The 19,200-nt window shown below is 46.5% G+C and overlaps 1 protein-coding gene across 3 annotated transcripts in view; it reads right to left on the bottom strand.

The window, feature by feature from the left end:
* Polr1A (RNA polymerase I subunit RpI1) overlaps positions 1-19,200 on the bottom strand; it is a 314,770-nt gene that overhangs the window by 244,113 nt on the left and 51,457 nt on the right. For all 3 annotated transcript variants that reach the window (XR_012823481.1, XM_075673365.1, XM_075673366.1), the window contains exons 6-8: positions 18,094-18,258; positions 11,215-11,358; positions 7,699-7,919 (exon numbers count right to left, since the gene is read on the bottom strand). Coding sequence is in view for 2 of the 3 variants with exons in the window: in XM_075673365.1 (XP_075529480.1) it covers positions 7,699-7,919; positions 11,215-11,358; positions 18,094-18,258 (530 nt within the window). In the remaining variant the exon portion in view is untranslated. The remainder of the gene's footprint in view (positions 1-7,698; positions 7,920-11,214; positions 11,359-18,093; positions 18,259-19,200) is intronic.

Raw genomic sequence — 19,200 nt, 5'->3', positions numbered from 1 at the left:
CCTCATTTCTGAAGGATGCGTCCATGCCACCGATTGGTCAAAGCGCGCACACCCCCCGCGCGCCTCACTCCTATTGGTCTGGCGCTCTTTGGCACGCGCTTGACCGCTCACGTGTTTCACTACATTTATTTATCTCTGGTTTCATTGTGCTGCTGTCTATGTTGTCCACGTTTGTTCAGCCGCTTGCTTCGCGACGACGTTTGATAAGGTGTTCATTTCGCTGCCCGGATGGCTGGAAAAGATAGTCGTATCAAGGCTACCACGCCTCAAGCGGCTGTGGAATGCGCGACGGAAGGCGGCTAGGCCTGTCATAATCACGGAGTTGCCGGCTGTTGGTCTGCCTGGACATTCTACCGGATCGAATTCCGAGCTGTAAACCGGCACGTCTAGCGTCAACACTTCGTCCGCCCACGCCACGCATGTTGGCACAGATCATGCAGGCACCACTTCCTTCACGACTGAAGAAAGTAGCGAGCACGCAGCGAGTGCCGGAAAACGTGCCTGGTGTCGCAGTCTGCAATGGAACGAAAGTTCAAGCTGCTGGGTTTCAACACGAGAGAGGTTGTCAACGACAGCGGAATTGAATTTGCAATCGTAGATTTATCCATCGTACAAGAGTTCCTTGGACTCGTGCTGTGTCCCGGGTGCGGCTAAAAAGTGGTGATGCTTTCAAGGACCCTGCCAAGGAGTACGGGCTCTCAGCAATGTTCTGACAATATTCTGTCGTCACAATGCTGCGAGAGCAAAGGGAGAGCCTGAACCTAGGCACCACTACAACTTGCCAGAACATGTGGCAGAAGCAATGCTGCCTGTATATACAGTAGAACCCCGCTGTTACGTTCCTCACTGCTGCGTTTTCCCGGCTGCTACGTCGTTTTATCCGGCCCCGGCATAGCTTCCATAGGATCCAATGTATAAGGAACCCCGCTGTTACGCAGTAGCTGTGAAAACTCCCGCATGATGCGTCACAACCTGAACCCGCCTAGGCTAAAGTAGGCAATGCGCTCCAACCGCCATGTTGGTTTTTGACGAGTTTTGACCGGGCTTGGCCGGGCTTGGCTATGGAACTGGCTGCAAGAAGCCGCACGCCAGTTCGAGAGGCCGCCAATAGATGGCCATACGTGAAAAAAGCTCTCACTATCACTGTGATTACGGTCACCGCATGGTTTGTTGGACGGGTCGACTCACGGAGGAAGGAAACTCAGGAGAGGCCCTGACGTCACTCTTTGTGAAACTACAGCTAAAGGGAAGCCGGAAGTTGGCGTTGCTCATGGCGTTGCTTCACCTATCGAGCCAGCTCTCCTCTATTGTTTACATTTCTCGCGAAACCACGCCGCGCTGCACGCAACCGGGCTGCTCGGACGCGCGCGCTCCGCAGCAATACTAAACAATCGTTAGCACGTTAGCATGATTACGCCAAAGAGGGCAAAATTTCCCGCGGATATTCCCTCGTTCATTGCCATTGCCGTGGCGCGGTGACGACGAGGAGCACGAGCCGCATGATGCCGGGGAGTTGCCAAATCCTAGCTTTGGAGAAGCCGTCGCGGCTCTGGACCTCCTCCGCAGGTACGTCGCACCTCACAGCGACGCTGACAGCAATGCAGCCTTCTAGGCTATTGAGAAACGTGTGGCGATTTCTAGCGAGCGAGAGAAACGGCATGTAACCATTCTAGACTTTTTTAAATTTCTAAATGCACTCTGTGGAAATAAATTGTCTATAGTTGAAGCTGCACTTTTTACATTCATTTTCGAAGCTTTCCTCACTGTTGCGTTTTCCCGGCTGTTACGTTTTTTTTCCTCAATCCGGTGAAAAACTTATGAACAGGGTTCCACTGTAATTGGATGTCATAAAAGCACATACCATTGATAAAATCACTTTATTGATGAGATGAGATTGGTCCTGCATTTTCTTCTGCTCGGGCAATTTCGCTGCCTGCAACGCACGTACTTCCACACATTGTCAAAAGGAGTTGGAGCAGCTGAGGCCGCAACATTCCGCATTCGCGCTGAAGCACCGGACTAGTGCAACTGCACCAATCACTTCGGAGGATGTGGGCCAAGGACCCTCGTTGCTTTCCTCATTGTGCCCACTTTCATTTGTGCTCGGAACGATGTCGGCGATGTAGTCTTCGTTTTCGGGCTCTCCCGTGGTAGCGACAGCATCATCTGCACTCACAAACTCGTCCACCGTCGATTTGTCAACAGCTTCAAAAAATTCTGGCAGCTCGCTCCAAACTTCGGCAACACTGGCAATGGCTTCGTCACATTCATCAGAACTTACAGTCATCCCTGAGCACGTGGAAACCGGCACGTATGAAGAACCACTTGTACACAGCCGTGCGTACGCGTTGGGCACCACGAGCACCGGGTCGCGAGTTTGGCCGCTTTAGCCCTAATCGTGCCGAGAGTGCTCCTCAGAATCTTGCACACTGCAGGGACATCAGACTTCTCATCGCATTCGACCTGATTTATGATTTCAAGCTTCACAATGAAAGGCGAATTCTGCCGCTTCGTCACGGCAGCACTGCGGGAGAAGGCCCACAAGGCACAAACACAATGAACCAGAAAAACAGCGAGACAACTCGCATTTTCGCCATCTTGCACGACGAGAGCACAAGAGCCTTTAATTGGCTGTTTGAGCAAGCGCTGCGGGCGGGCCAGGATCATTTGTTGCAGGGGGGTGTCGACAGCTCGCCCAAGCAGCCCGACGCAGCACGGCCACGGTAGGGAGAGTGGTTGGATGGAGCCGCGCCGCCGAGTTTCCCCACTACTGCGAGGGAAAGCCAACTTCTGGGGGCACTTTTCCGCTGCTTGACGTTCACTATATCGGGAGTCGCTTCTATTTCGCTTCTATATTGAACGTGACACGAAGAAGTAGGCACTGGCACACGCAGGGATCTGCTGTTGACTACGGTGTGTGGCATTTGGAATGCGAAGAAGTTGCTCGGCAGCGCTGCTGCAACCGCAAAGAGATGTCGGCTAGGAGGTTCGACTTTTCGCCATCGTTGCCTCTGTTGTTGCCGAAGTGTCGAGTAGCAACAGTGATGAGGACGACACGGAAAACGGTATCACGGGCGATTCAGGCCCGACAGCGGCAGAAGCTGCGCGTTACGTCAGCCTCATGAATGCAATCGTCACGACGAGAACAGCACCCCGCAATGAAAAAGGCGCCCCGCGACTTCTGCAGTGCTACCGCGCGCGTGCACGGAGAATACGCAACACCAATGAGGAATCTGCCATGCAAGTGTTTGCCGAGAAGAGGGGGGCTGGCTGAAAAGCTGCCTCGCAGCTTCAGTAAGTTTGAGACCGCTGTCGTCACTGCTAGGCCGTCGCGGCATCATACAAAAATAACACTCTTGTTGCGCGAAGTGAATAAATACTGTATGTTTTTTCTCCTTTCATCGCACTCTCTCTGAGTTCCATTTTTGACAGGTAAGTGGTCGATCTCATGCTATTTCGGTTAAACAGTACTACTGTTTAGTATGCTCTTTTTCCGAGCTCCGGCCAACTACGGTTTAACGGTTTCATTGTAGCTCTATGTAGGTGCAGTGCTAAAAATGTGCATAGCATAAGACTGCAACTCCACTGTAAAGGGCCCCAAACCACCTCCGATATTTTTTTAACATTTTAATAAACACGCGCATCGAGTTCAGAATGCCGTCACGCTCAATGATGTCAAACGCTGCAGCGCTACATGCCACTGGCTCACCACAAAGTAAAAAAACAATCCCGTGCTGCTCTCCAGGCCTTTCCAGCATCCCCAGCAGTCATCGTGACGTTAACATGGTGCATCCGGTGATGTCACCAGGAGAAGACGCTGTCAACTGGTCGAACAAGAACCTGAGACTTCCGGTTAGTCTGCTAGCAGGTATGCTCGCTTCTGCGCACATGCAAATCAGTAACTACGCCCCGCAACACAAGTGCCAAATCACTCACGTTCCAACACAGTCACACATAGCGGTCTGATTAGATTTGTGAAGAGAGTTCGACAGTGTTTTGCAATGGCTAGATGGCATCCGTGTGCTGCGCTTGGCTGCAAGAGTGCCAACCGGAAAAACAAAACAATGCGACACCGGCTGCCTCACTTTGACGCCCTGCGCAATGCCTTGCTTGAGCGCATTGGAGCCGTTTCAATGAGTTGACCTAGTAAAGTTTTAATGAACGAATATTTTGCTCACTTGTGTTACGCTTCTTCTATGTGCATGCCGAGCTCCCAGAAAGTGTAGTACGCCACCTTGAAGACATCAGTAATCAGACATATGGTCGGAAAATTTGGGTGCCGCGTAATGCAGTCATAATTTTCTTTCACAATGACTTCTGTCCCCTCTCTACAGCAAACGTTCTCTTCGGCATTTGTACTCACCACGCATAGACCGCACGTGCACCTTCATTAATGATGCCATTAGCGCGGACTGGCCTAACAGGCAGTGGGCGAAAACAGAGGAAGGTAACAACCCGTATCATTGCCACGATCTGGGGAAGACGGCAACAGCAGCTGTTCATCTCCAGCGAAGGTGCTTCGGCACTGTGCATCACTGTATGGGTCTATTATATTGGCGAGCCTTTCTCCAAGGCCCATCAAGGCCCATAGCGACCAAGCGACCAAGACCATAGCGACCAAGGCCCATAGCGACATGCTTCGCAGGAGCATGGGCAGGCACGGCAGCTGCAGCGGGCAGCCGAGAAGCGCAGAGTCGCAGTAACCGGAAATGAACAGTGTTTTGAAAAGCACAATGGTGATGACGTATGTCATGTGACATTTGGAGGAGCACTTGGCGAGGAAGAGATGGGCCAACAAACAGAGTAGCAAAGGAAAGAGCGAAACAAACAAGGGCCACGTTTTGATCATCAAACGCATGTAACTTAACTATTACGGCACTATTCCGAAAAATTCTTGCGGCTACATTTTCATTGCAGATGCGTACACAACTGCAACAGCACAGCTAAATTTTACCTCCGGGTGGTTTAGGGGCCCTTTAAAACAGAAAGCAGGCAGGGCTTCATCCAGACTGCACAGTGAACCTAGAAGTTTCCGCCTTGCATTGATGGCTAGCAACTTTATCAATAAACACTTGCATTACATTTGGGCAACACTTCAAAAACATCACGTAGTTGGCGAAGTTACCCTCTCTTTCTGGTCCATGGTGGCAGCATGTGCCTGGATTCACATACGCATTTAAGGCACGGTAACACTGGGTTGATACACGAGACTGACAAGGCACTGACGCCAATGATTGGCCAAGTAAAGAGCACAGTGTGTCACTCGGACCATTTTATCATAACAGGTAGACAACGATGCAACCGACGGGAACGAGCTGTCGTAGCACGATGGACTTTGTTCTCAATGGCACCTACAAAATCGGCGTGCCGACCAGGATCGCTCGACCGAACCCCTGCGATCAGTCATGAAACTGACAACGCGATAGCCGCAGCGCCTGCGCTTGTATACATATTTTATCGCGTTCAAAATGAGTCGAAACATGCCTTTGAAGTTCAAATGCACAAGCTTCTATCCTCTCAAGCCATGCACATCACGCACATGAAGTTTGAGCCAATGTTGATCCTGCTTAGCAAAGGTTGGGTTAGGCCTGGCCCAGTCGAGTTCGTGCACCCGCCACCAGTGGACCTGAACTTAAAAATAAGCAGTTAGCACAAAGGAAACTGCTTTTATAGTTCATTTGTGGCTCTATAGCAATTTGATATCAACTACTCTTCCCTGCACACAGTGCATACGATAAGCGGCAAGCAGTGACATAGCATTGTGCCAACAACTGTATGTCACTGTTCCCGAAAGCTGCCGGTCGCATTCGCTATGTAGATGGGTAGATCTGTACATGTTGTTATGCTGACATTTCTTAAGTCCATAGAAGCGCTGTTTACATCTGTGTCAAACGTGAAACAAAAGAGAGTGCATTCGTTACAGCAGCAGAAACTCGCTCAGTTACCAACGGTGCAAGCGATGGCATCCCTGTTTTCACGAGAGAACTACATGGCCTATAAGCATTTATGCCGAGCACAGTTTTCTCTAACAATACTTTATGGCACATACCGTATTTACTCACATAATGATCTCACTTATTTGTCTGAAAAATTGACGCAAAATCAGGGGTGCGATCATTACACAGGTTAAATTTCCCGCGAAAAGAAAAAAAGTTTTTTTCGTCCCGCGTTTGCTGCGGGACGCGATTTTTTTTTTTTTCTTCTCATGAGTACATTACGTGCATTGAAACAGTTTCTTCCGTATCAGTAATGAATAATATCGTTAATATCGGCAAGTCTGCGGCAATAACATAGTTATGTCCACTTTGAGGGGACAGAAACAGATGGGCGCGCTTAGCTGCCAGTGACATAGAAACACATGGCCGGCATGCGGAAACTGCGGCATCTGTCTTCACTACTATTCTAATCAGCACGTCTCCGCTAAGGGTGGGTGAATATCTTAGCTGTGTTAGAAGCGTCGGCGTATGAATAGGGTACACTTTTAACATATCAGTGTAAACGTGACTACTATCGTTGCCACTCGCAATTTGTTGCGTGCCCACGAGTGCAAACGAGAAGAATTGAAAGGCACCTTTTTTGTTGTTGTTGACCACAACCATTATAAAGCCTACACGTAATCAAGGCAAGTTTGGTTGCAGCTTTTTTTTTAGTCATGGAAGTGCGGAAAGTGATGAAAGTAATGAAATGAGGCATCTACTTAAGAATGTTTGGAGCGTGCAGACCGCTTGGTTCGTCTTGAAGAGTCGTTCGCGTAGCATTCGACAGATGGTAAGGGCAATCAATATTAGCTAGCCTTGGCACACGACATATCGTTGCGGCAAGTTCGGGGTGCGATCATTACACGGGAAATTAAAAAAATCGAATTTTGACGACAAAATTCAGGGGTGTGATCATTAAGCGAGTGCGATCATTATGCGAGTAAATATGGTACATACTGCAAGTATGATGAAGTTAAAGAAAAGAAATAATCACTAATAATAACCTGTAATATATGTCTGGACCACAGTTGCTGTTTAAGTGGCTCAGTCGTTCATATCAACTGGTCTCAGGGTGGAACAACGTAGCTGCTCATTTGTGCAAACAAGTATGTTTTGCGACGTTTTCACATTATTTCATATCAACAATGCACCGTTTACACAATATCAGAAGGTGATAACGTTCTGTGGCTACAGATGTCAATGTAAACAAATCCGATGTGGAAGACTGTGTTTGAAGATGCCTTGAATATGTGAAATGTGTAATAAATGTGTAAAAGGAGCACAAAAACCAAGGTACAAGAGCAGATATAAGTGACAACAAACTCCAAGGCAGCCATGTCGGCAAAAGGAACTCGACGTGCCTTTATCGGTCGCACTGTTTGCACAACAGTGCCCTCGGGCCTGCCTCACCCAGTAGTCTACGAGTGCTACATGGCTTCCAGGAATGACATGCTGCCCCAAAGAAGCCATTAATAATTATAAGTGGTCCACGAAACACACAAACAACGCACACTCAACATGGGCGCAGGTACTCAAAAGCAACCAGTGAAAGCACCTGCACCCTTTCAGAATGTTTCCGACGGTGTGCAGCAGAAGGCAACATGAAAAAGGCGGATTGCATAGAAGTGCACAAGAGCCTTGGAGCAATATCATACAAGTCTCATACAGAAGTGCCACCTCCTCTGAAAGATGGCACTGAATCCAGTGCCACCACGCTTACCCGGGATAAATGTCCGGGCCATTGATGACCGCTCTTCGCAGCTCGGCTATGTTGCGATCAGTCACTGGCTCCGGGTATGACAGCTTGGTGGCAAACACCATAGGTACACCAATCTCCTCCACATCAATGTAGGGATCAGGCGAGATCACCGAGCGGGCCGCATAATTGACGCGCTTGCCCATCATGTGCTTGCGAAAGAGTCCCTCTTTCTTCTCCAGGATCTGCAAGGAAGAACAGCACTGATGTCAATACCTCTCTAATCTCATTATATATTTCTAATTTCCTATAAATTCATAGAAACGAGCCATCAGTGTAAGCCACACAAGTGGCGTGTCTCAATTCTCATCAGAGAAAGCATCAGAGATAGTCTACATAGACAGTTTCGAGGCCAAGTAATGGAACCTGTCTGGAACCATCTGGAAGATGTCACTGGAACGTGATGCTACCTTGCGTCAATAAGACGCTAAGAGAAGCATTTATCACAGCTATATTTTAACACTTTGCGCTTGCTAACCTACAAAGAAACACAATGTAGCTCGCATAAACTGCGCAAGAAAATGTGATGTTTTCCTGGGGGCAGACGACTTCCCATCGAGTTTTCGAGGCTTCTGCGCAGCCGCAATTTTGTATGGACAGCAAAGTAGCCTGCACTGTTTTTCACTTCCCAGCTGTCTTCGCAAAGCTGTCTATTTTCCCGGCTTCGTCACGATTGGAACTGGACTTAAGGTGGCCATTGTCTGCTTTACTGTCTATTAGCCATCTACAGCAAGTACTGGAACACAGCCATACAAGGAGAGATGGCGGCATAGCTCACGGTAAGGAAACGCTCAAACCACAAAATGCTCCACTTAATTCAGCTTAGCTTTCTAGTTTCAATAAAACCCCATAAATACCAAGGTTTAAAAATATGAGAGAACTGAGGATAGGGGTGACATGAGAGGAATCACAATATAAGCATGAGCCCAAAGCACATGCCTGTGCGACCGTTATCACCTTCAGATAAACACATACAACTGAACCTTGATGAAAAGAACACGGATAAAATTAATTATCAGACATCAGAAAGTTAATCTAAAATGTTTCTCATGAATATCCGCAGGTAATGAATTCGTGAAAATGAAATTCTTACGAAAACGAAATATTTCCGTATCCCCAGCGAATGCTCATAGGATCCAATGCATTTCGTATCTCTCAACAATGAAATTTATTTATTTATTTATTTATTTATTTACAATACTGCCAGTCTCTACTGAGACCATAGCAGGTGGGCACTATATATACGTACGTATACAAAGAACAGTCATCATGTTAAGGATCAAGCAATAAATGTATAACATCAGCTTTGCACTTTACACATAGACAATTTACACTACATAATATATACACCAAATACAAGTACATGATAATTTTCAATATAGAATAAAAGGGCAATTTAGGCATTCTACGCTGCATACACGACTACTTACACAGGGTACAAGTACATGCTGGCTTGCATAATCTAAAAATAGCACTAGCAATTTTCACCTGCTAAGAATTTTTTTCAATTTTTAATTCAAACTGAGACAGTGATTCAGCGTTAGTGGTGAGAGGCGTTAACATATTTCATTCACGGATGGCAACCAAAAGAAAGGATTAGTTAAACACATCATTACTACATTTATACTCTACTATGGTATTTGTATGTTTGTGCCTGGTAGATTGTGTTTGTGAATAAGAAATGTAATTTCAAATGTCAATTTTGAAATAATTATGCAGGATTTAATAAAGAAATTTTAAACCTGCCTGTTTCACTCAAGCTTCAAGCTTAAGGAGCCCAGAAATAGCTAGAAGGTTAGAGGGAGAGCCTTCCCGTCTAAATTTGTTATGGATAAATTGAAGCACTTAGCGATGGCATGCACCAGAAACATGTCAGGATGCAGCCGCATGCAGAGTGGAACCCCCACAATTCAAACGGGCTGCTATCCTCCATGCCGAGGAAACTAACAACTGCGCTGCAGGACACAAGTTTGGAGTGAGTGAACATGTGGTGCGGCAGTGGCGGCTTCAGCACGAGGGAATTTTTTCATACGACTCCAAGCGCCATAGTTTTCGCGGGCCTAAGTCCGGACGCTTTCCGGAGCTGGAAACGAAGCTTGCGGCGTACGTGACGGATCTACGCAATCGATCACTGCTGGTCATGTGCGAAATGATCACTCAACAGGCCTGTGTCTTCGCTTCGGAAGCAGGAATACTGAGGACTGAATTCAAAGCCAGCAGGGCCTGGGCCTCTAAATTTATGAAGAGGGCTGGCTTCTCCCTTCGTAGACGCACCAGCGTGTGCTAGAAGTTGCCGGCCGCATACGAGGGTAAGGTCCTCGCCTTCCATAGGCACTCCCAAAAATTCGAGACTCCCGACGGTATTTGCTTGGCCAGATCGGCAATACCGCCCAGACTCCCGTATACTTCGATAGGACCAATAATACAACCGTGAGCTTAAAGGGAGCACGCAATGTAAACCTACTGACAACGGGCAACAAAAAGCTGCATTTTACGGTCATGTTGTCATGCTTGGCAGATGGCACCAAGCTTCGCCCGTACATCGTGTTGAAGAGGAAGACGATGCCTAAAGAAGTGCTTCCCAAAGGCCTTGTGGTACGGGCGAATGCAAAGGGATTTATGACGGATGATATGGTAGTGGAATGGTACCATCTGGTGTGGCTCCCGAGGCCGGGGGCACCCCTCAAGAGACATCCCCAACCTGTCACAACCTCACCTAACCTCACCGACAAGGTGAAAGCGGTGCTTCATAAGGAGCGCACCGACATGCTTGTAATCCCCGGTGGCTTGACGGGGCAGCTTCAGCCTCTCGACGTGGGGGTCAACAACTCTTTTAAGGACCTGTTGCGCTGCGAATACGACTGGATTTCCAGAGGAAACCTCGACCTTACCCCAAGCGGGCATCTGAGGAGGGCCTCCTTGACTACTGTGTGCGGGTGGGTCCTCTCTGCATGGGCGGCGGTACCGCGCAATGTTGTGGTGCGGTCGTTCGCCAAATATGGACTCACTCGACAACGATGTACTGTGGAACCGCAGCAGCTATGACGGCAGCAGCACCAGTGAGGACACCTCCAATGACGATGAGTAGTCATCAACCATGGCAATAAATTTTTTTTTATGTGAAATGCGCACGCACTTTTTTTTTTTTTTTTTGAGGTATGTGATTTTGGGGGGGTCGACCTACATTCGAGTTGACTTACAATCGTGTAAATACAGCATATAGTTTTCTCATATCAGCTCTGCCATCCCCCTATTTTGATCTTTTCATGCAACCTGGTTATAACAATTATTGGTTATAACAATGGAATTTTCGTGGCATTTGAATGTTGTTATAAGTGGGTTTGACTGTATTTGTGTTAAAATGGTTAATTTTGCCATCATTTGAACGTAACATGAGGGCTGAGTTTGAGCAACGAAAATCGCAAATAAATCTTGAGTTACAATCAATACAGTAAACAGGGCCTGTGCTGTTGTTCCCACCTGCTTGATGCCCGGTGTGCCTTTGTTAGTGTTGAGCCGATCGAGCTCGCTGTCCACAACAACGTTGACTGCCACCTGTAGCGCATTCCAGGCAAAGTGCATCTTTGCGTCCAGGTCCTTGCCCATCATCTTGCTCACCAATTGCTGCATCAAATCAAATAACATCCTCAACTCTCTTTTTGTTTTTTATCTTTTTTTTTTCTTGCTATGAAATATCCACACAACTGGATTGTTAGCCAAAGGCTAATGGTCAGTTTGAAACAAATATTCACAGGCAAGTGAGTGCATCTCAACAAACAATACACAGCAAATTCATTACTACTGGAGCATAGAGAAAACCATGTGCCACATTACATCAACCTCCTTACTACTTGAGATCAATTTCTATAATTAGTATAATTTGAAAAGCTGACATCAAAGAGGTTCAATGAAGAGTCACACATTTACCATATTTGCAGGAATTTTATTTTTTAATATTTCGAGCCTCCGAATGCGCTTAGTGTTATGCAGTAGAAAGGCCGCTTGCTAAATGCACAAAACTGGGAAACAGGACACCACATGAGAAGAGACACATGCAAAGGTTGAGCACTGCCTACCAACTGGTTTATTGCAATATAGCATTGTAAAGAGCCCAAATGCACAGGCACACACAAATTAAAAGATAGATAGATGCCCTTCCCCAAATCTCTACACAACTTTCTAATGCATCTGATTAATCAAAAAAGACATCTCTGCACTGAACAGCGATACAGATGTGTCACTTACACACAAGCTATCTTTTCTTTCGATAAAGAATGCTTCTAAAATCTCTTGGGCACGTGCATTCTTGCTTCTTCTAAGTATCTTGGCGATATGAAACAGCACATCAGAGGTGCAGGCAATGCAATGCATGGGCATATTGGCCATTTCATTATTGATGCTCCTGTGTGCAGTTGTTTATGTAGCGTCCCGTCTGCCATACTCTGAGGAACTTCCTATTCTCGAAGATTCCGTGCCACACCTTGTTAATTCGAACTCCTTGTTAATTCGAACCTTGTTAATTCGAACTCAGTTTATTCGAAATCCCGCGTAATTCAAAGGTTTTCGGCAGTCCCAACAGTTTGCATGCAAATTTTGCCGGAAAATTTGAACAGCCAGCGTGCCCATATCCGGATAATACGTCAGTTTAAACCATGTCCTCCGTGATTTTTCCGTGCCTCCGTGATCCGCAGCGGTAACAGTGAATTGCTGCGCACTGTAAGCAGACTGGAGGACGCAGCCAACGGTGCAGCTAACTATCCCGCCAAGCCATGCATCGATGACTACCGTATTTACACGATTGTAAGTCGACCACTTTTTTAAATTTGAAAATCTGAAGGGGGGGGGGGGGGGGGTCAACTTACAATCGAAACCAAAACATGGCACTGCCAAAAAAGCGAGACCAACGGGAGCTACAATGCAGTTAGAATTTTGTTTGCTCTATGGCCCTACCCGTAGCTTTTTGCTATTCTGCATGTTTTTTCGCTTTTCAGAAGGGTTTTTCAACATTTTTGAGAGTTTTACAGAGCAGACAACACTCATGAGGTCACGTCAATAGTTGATGGAAGCGCCGTTGTTCCATTCGCGGCGGCACCGTCAGAACGGCGGCGCTTCCGGGGAGTATCGGTAGTTCATGGAAGAACACTGCTCGCGGGTTTCTCTTTGCCTCTTGCACTTAGCTTTCTTGACTAAAGGCATTGGTTTGACGCGTTCCACTTGACTGCCGGCTACGTGCTACTTCTATGCTTCCTCAGTCGTCATGAGTGCTCCAGGCCCACCAATCATTCGGCACTCGTTCACAGCAGCGTTCAAGAGGGTTGCCATACTTTACGCCAAAGAAACAAATGACTGCACAGCGGGCCGGAAGTTCGATGTTTCTGAACAGGTGGTGCGAGAGTGGCGACCGCAGCAAAGCGAAATTTTCACCTGTGACGGCAAGCGAGTAATTTTTTACGTGCCGAAGTCTGGACGCTTTCCGGAGCTGTGGGCTAAGCTTGCCGCATACGTCGCTGAAATGCGCAATCGGTCCCTGCCAGTGAAGTGCGACATGGTCATGAAACAAGCCCGGATATTCGCCTTTAAGGAACTGCTCCGCTGAGTATGAGTGGCTAGCGGCAGAAGACCGCAAAATTACGCCAACCGGACCTGTCAAAAGAGCTTCCCTGACGGTTGCGTGTGGTTGGGCGCATTCGGCGTGGGCTGCTCTTCCACAAGATGTGGTGCGGTCGTTTGCCAAATTTGAAATTTCACGAGACGACGACGCGCAGTGGGACCTAGCAACGATGAGAATGGCAGCACTAGTGAAGATGAGTAGTCCAATCACCATGTCAGCTACTAATAAATTTTCGTTATCGAATGCGCCCTCAAGTATGCTCTATTTTTTTTTTTTCCTGTCACGCAATATGGAGGGAGGGGGGGGGTCGACTTACATTCGAGTCACCTTACAATAGTGTAAATACGGTACTTCAAGTGACCGCTTTTCAAGCGAAATAAACATGCAGTGTTGATACAGCCACATTTCGGACATTTATTTCTCGTTTTTCGTCCACTTTTGATAATTCGAAAACGCGGTTAATTCAATGATTTTTCGCAGTCCAACGGACTTCGAATTAACGAGGTTCTACTGTATACAGATATGATGATGGTATGAGTAGGTAGATATTGTTACGTGAAGAACGAGTCAGTAAGACGAGCAACTATTTACAGGTTATATTTACAACAGCGGTTACAGCACTGACCGGTTAGATTCACAGCGCGAGCTGAGTTCATTCTTTGTTCTCTTTTCTCGAGTGATGGTGCCCACGCGTCTAGTTCAAACCATCAAATACCACACGCATGTAGCATAATCCCCTGGCGGCAGAAGCGACGTCCCGGAGCGTCTAAATGTCATCACTGGGACGGTGATACTGCTTCAGTCCTGTAATGTGCATGATATCACTAGAGTGGGAAGCAGATGGGGCGTCAGGGGCGATCTCGTACGTGACGGGAGTCACGGCACGAAGCACTCGGTATGGGCCTGTGTAACGAGACAGCAGTTTTTCTGACAGGCCGACCTGATGTGACGGAGACCATAGAAGCACAAAAGAACTAAGCAGGAAGTGCGCGTCTCTGCGTCGCCGGTCGTACAAATGCCTTTGACTCTCTTGGGATTTCAGAAGGCGGTGACGGGCAATTTCCCTTGTGTGAGACCCAGCGGGCGATGGCGTCAAATGCATATTCACTGGTCGGTGCTGCATGAACGGGGAGGGTTGTGTCGAGGGGCAGTGCTGGTTCTCGGCCGAACAGAAGGAAAAATGGGCAATAACCGGCTGTGTCGTGGCGCAAGGAATTATATGCAAATGTGACGAAAGGTAGAGCGAGGTCCCGGACAGTGTGGTCTAAAGAGACATATTTCGCGAGCATGTCTGTGAGAGTGCGATTGAGACGCTCCATGGGACCATTTGTTTGCGGATGGTATGACATGGATAGCTTGTGCCTCGTGGCACAGGACTGCAGGATGTCCACGGTTACTTTTGATAGGAATGTCTGGCCATGGTCTGTGAGAAGTTGTCGAGGAGCTCCATGTAATAAAATCACGTCGCGTAGAAGAAAATTGGCGACATCTGTGGCGCAGCTTGTAGGAAGCGCTGAGGTGATGGCGTAGCGTGTGGCGTAATCCATGGCCACAGCGATCTACCTGTTCCCAGAGGTAGAAAGAGGAAAAGGACCAAGTAATTTCAAACCAACCCAAAAAAATGGTTCCGCAGGAATGTCGAGTGGTTGAAGGTACCCAGCAGGGAGCGTTGATGGTGTCTTGCGTCACTGGCATTTCTCACAGGCAGCTACGTATCTTCGAACGGAGCGAGCGAGCCCTGGCCAAAAGCCTCGGCGGATCCAGTCGTAGGTACGTGACACAACCTGGTGACTGGCAGTGGGGACGTCGTGAAGTTCATGGAGAACGGCCGAGCGAAGGTGTTTAGGGATCACAAGGAGTAATGCAGGGCCGTCAGGGTGGACGTTGGGGCGGTAGAGTACACTATCTTGAAGTGTGAATAAGCGAAGGGAACTGTCAACAAGTGACGATTTCAGGCGGTCAATGATGATACACAAGGACGGGTCACGGCGCTGCTCGTCGGCACCGTGACCACTCACATTTGGAACAGTAAATACTGAATTGCTATAGAGTTACTAATATTAGCTATATCAAAAAAGTATTCCTACCATTGTGTTCCTTATGTTTTCTAGTACTAGGCATGTGGCAATATGAATTTTTGTAGCGCGGGCATTTTTCTAATTTCTGCGAATGATGAACAATGAATTTCATTTATCTTCAGAAGTAAATGGCCTATTGGAAAAAGAATTACATATTTGAAATCAGCACAAAAATCTTAATAAGGTTAAAATGTTTCATTAATATTGATGAAAAAAAATGAATATTATATCAATAGCAGTGTCCCCCCTGAGAGGGACTGTCATCACATTGTTAGTGTGGAGAGAGAGCGAATGTCCTTGGCAGCCTTTCAAGCAGCTGCAAAGCGGAGGCAGCGAGGAAATCCCCATCTAGATTATTCCCCTAGAGCCTTCTGAGCTATGACAATTTCGTGCATCCAGGAGAATAAAATTCCTTTTTTCCCATGGTGGCTAGTTTCTTCCACTTTTCTCAACACATTTTTTTTTTTTTTTTGGTAATCAGCAATATTCTGGGACGCATAGTTACTTGCCTAATCATCCAATTTGAATAATGCTTGCTTTATCCGATAGCTAGGCTCCGAGGGAGTGCAATAAGTCTATAATACCACATTTCTACACCTTGAAACCTATTGAAATTTTGAGGAAGGTAAAGAAACATATATATTGCATGTCAAGTTACAACTTTGAACTTTTGTAACTTTGGATAGAACAGAGGTAGAAACATGAGACGATGCTTATTGCACTCCTTGAGCATTCAGGAATATTTTCAGATAACTTTTACACTTCTTACTGCAAAACATTTTCTGCCAGTCACCCCGAAACATGAGAACAGGAAAAATTGTATAAAATATTTTTCTCAATATACAGAGAAAAACTTATTACATGTTTGCATCAAGCACATTAAATTACATATTAGAACGACAGAAAGCTGAGCTAGTTGGTAAGGATTCATTCATTCATTCATTCATTCATTCATTCATTCATTCATTCATTCATTCCTTAGCTTGCGCAGATGAGTTTTGTGTCTTCTTTCTTTTTTCGCCTCAGTGCTCCCTTCAGTTGATAGTCGGCGTTCGTGTTGTCCACCTCTCTACTCTTGTGTCCTGTCTGCACGCCTCACCTCTTTTTTTTGCATTAAATTACATATTACCTACAAATTTCATTCCTCTAGCAGCAATATCAATAATGGTATTGCTCGAGGCCCAGGTACCCCCTTAAGGGTCAGATAAAAAATTTGCTTGCCATCTTTCATTCCTTAGTATTTATGCTACCTAAACATGCCTTACAAATAATGTTTTATTGTGCCATTTATTTTCCATTGTGGCCTTAAACAACGGAAGTGAAATGTTAATTATCATGGAAACTAATTGACCTACAACAAAACTAATTACATATTTGAAATCAGCCCAATAATCGTAATAAGACCGGACAGTTTCATTAATATTGATGAAAAAGAGGATAACATTATTTCAATAACAGTGTCCCCCCTTAAAACAGCACGCAATAGGAAAATGACACTGCGAATCTCGGGCGTCTTAAGGCCCACCAGTTCGACACATATCGGCCAACTCACACTGCAACGATTCTCACCAGGTTGGTGGCATGTTGAGACTCCCGGCCCAAATGCCCAGCCCAGGGAAGCTGCTGACCTAGGCTGAATACGAGGTGCACAAACGTAAGTTTGCCAGAGCCGTCAGAACGACAATGCACATCTCGAGCTGCTCGGGACCCACTAGCTTGGCGCGCTTTGGTGTCTCCTGCTGCAAAGACCTTGCAGTGCTTCACCTTACTAAAATGTCAACTACAGTTGAGTCAACACACTATTGTGTTGACTCAACACAAAAACACATTTTGTTTTTGTTTTCTCAGTGACTTCGGAACATATGTTTTCCCGGTTTGTATGTCCTTTGTCGCATTTTTTTGTTTTCAGAATCACACCAACAAGGTTCTACTGTATTAGAGTTTGTCACACGAGTATATTTATTTCTTACTCGCAACCTCGAGCAGAATGATCGGCGCTGTAGTGCAGACATGTCAAGCGAGTGGTCTGCAATGTCCCGCATTTGGTCCCCAAACAGTCCGGAATGGCTTTGCTGTCATGGGGATCATGTTGAGGGCATTTCTGGAGCACTGCCTCTCGAATAACCTTGGTGACTGTTACAGAAGACAATGCCGTTATCGCCCACGGTGAAGGATGTCGGCACTTATTAGCACTTATTTTGCAGCGGCAGTTCGCAGAAGCAATAAATAAAGCTCTGCACACATCTGCTTTTATTCATAGTTTCCCGTTTTTTTGGCGGAATCACTTCGTGTTACAATCATAATCTATAATCGTAATACAACACTTGGTGTCACATTTTCAGTCACCCGAAATGGTCCGATGGATGGTTTTGATACCAGTTTCTTCAAAACAACAGCCCAATATCCAACCCATTAGACCACAGACTACGCAGTTACCCAAGTCGCCAGAAAAATGGTTACAGACATCGAAAAAGCACAGAAACATACGGAAAAGTTCATGAAGTATCCTAAGAACGCTCAATCCATTAGAAGCAACAAGACTGACAAGCTATCGCCATTGGCAGTAAAACTCTTTGTAATCTCGTCCACACATCCAGTCCACACAGAGAAAAACTAATGTGTGTTGCAATGAAAGGCAAGTTAGAATCAAGTAAATACAGTATTTCCCACCTCAAGCCGCTCGGTCTCCATCTGGTCCTCTGGCCGCTCAGACTGGTCCGAGCCCCTGCGCGCAAGCAGCTTAAGCACTGCTCGCAGGGTGTCACAACACTGCAGCACCCGCGACAGGCTTACCGTCTGCGCATTCTCGTACTTGCGGCCATTCATGAAGTTCATCTGTGGCACGAGAAGAGAACAGACACTCTAAAACCAGAGACATGCATTCAGACTTAAATTCTCTACCTGACAGATCACCAAAGAAACTGCCTCTTCTATGAAGGAACCACTTACATAGGGTCAGAGTGATGATATTTTGGTCAGGGTAATGACAAACCTTGTCAGCTTGCTATCCCACACCATCGGCAGTGGAGGGCAAAAGCTGTCTTTACTCTAGAAACAATAGTGTTCATGTGTGGCGGCAGCAGGCGCAGCAGGTGATTTCGTTTTGAAAAGCAAATACAGCCTACTCATTACAACAGACCCATGTACGACACACTTCCGGATATAACAAACCATATTTCAGTCTTAGTTTGTCCTACCTATTTTATTTATGCAACTAAGTTCACTGGACCACGCTGCAACAAACTATCAGCTACAGCTGATGAAATTAATGGCAATTTTTGTCAAAATCGAGCGCATAAAACATACTTTCGCCATGTCAACACGGGCTGACAAGTGACTTGCGAGGGTCAGCCAACGATTGCAGCTCAATATCGCACGTGCAAGGGAGGAAGGCAGGGCAGAAACAGCCCATCTTCTTTCGTGCATGAGGCACGAGGGATACCCAAGGGAGAGGGGGTTCTAACGGTGGGGACAAAACAAACATGAACTCTGAGCTAACTATCTATCTGGCAGATATAACTAGCAGGCTTGATGCTCTGGCTGGGCTGCCAGCTCAAGTTGGGGGGATTAAGGATTCAATTGAACTATTGTCACAGAAGTATGATGATATCCCGAGCCGAAAAGTTAAACAGGAGCAAGACATTAGTAGCTTAAACAGGCATGTAGGCAAATTAGTTTCCACTTCCACATCAAATGACATTCAGCAACTAAAAGCAATTGTAAATGACCTTGAGTTTCACAGTAGGAAACTAAACGTAGAAGTACACAGCAATCAAG

This window comes from Dermacentor variabilis, chromosome 10 (genome assembly GCF_050947875.1).
Source record: "Dermacentor variabilis isolate Ectoservices chromosome 10, ASM5094787v1, whole genome shotgun sequence".
Taxonomy (NCBI): Eukaryota; Metazoa; Arthropoda; class Arachnida; order Ixodida; family Ixodidae; genus Dermacentor; species Dermacentor variabilis.
This window is presented reverse-complemented; position numbering and strand designations above follow the sequence as displayed.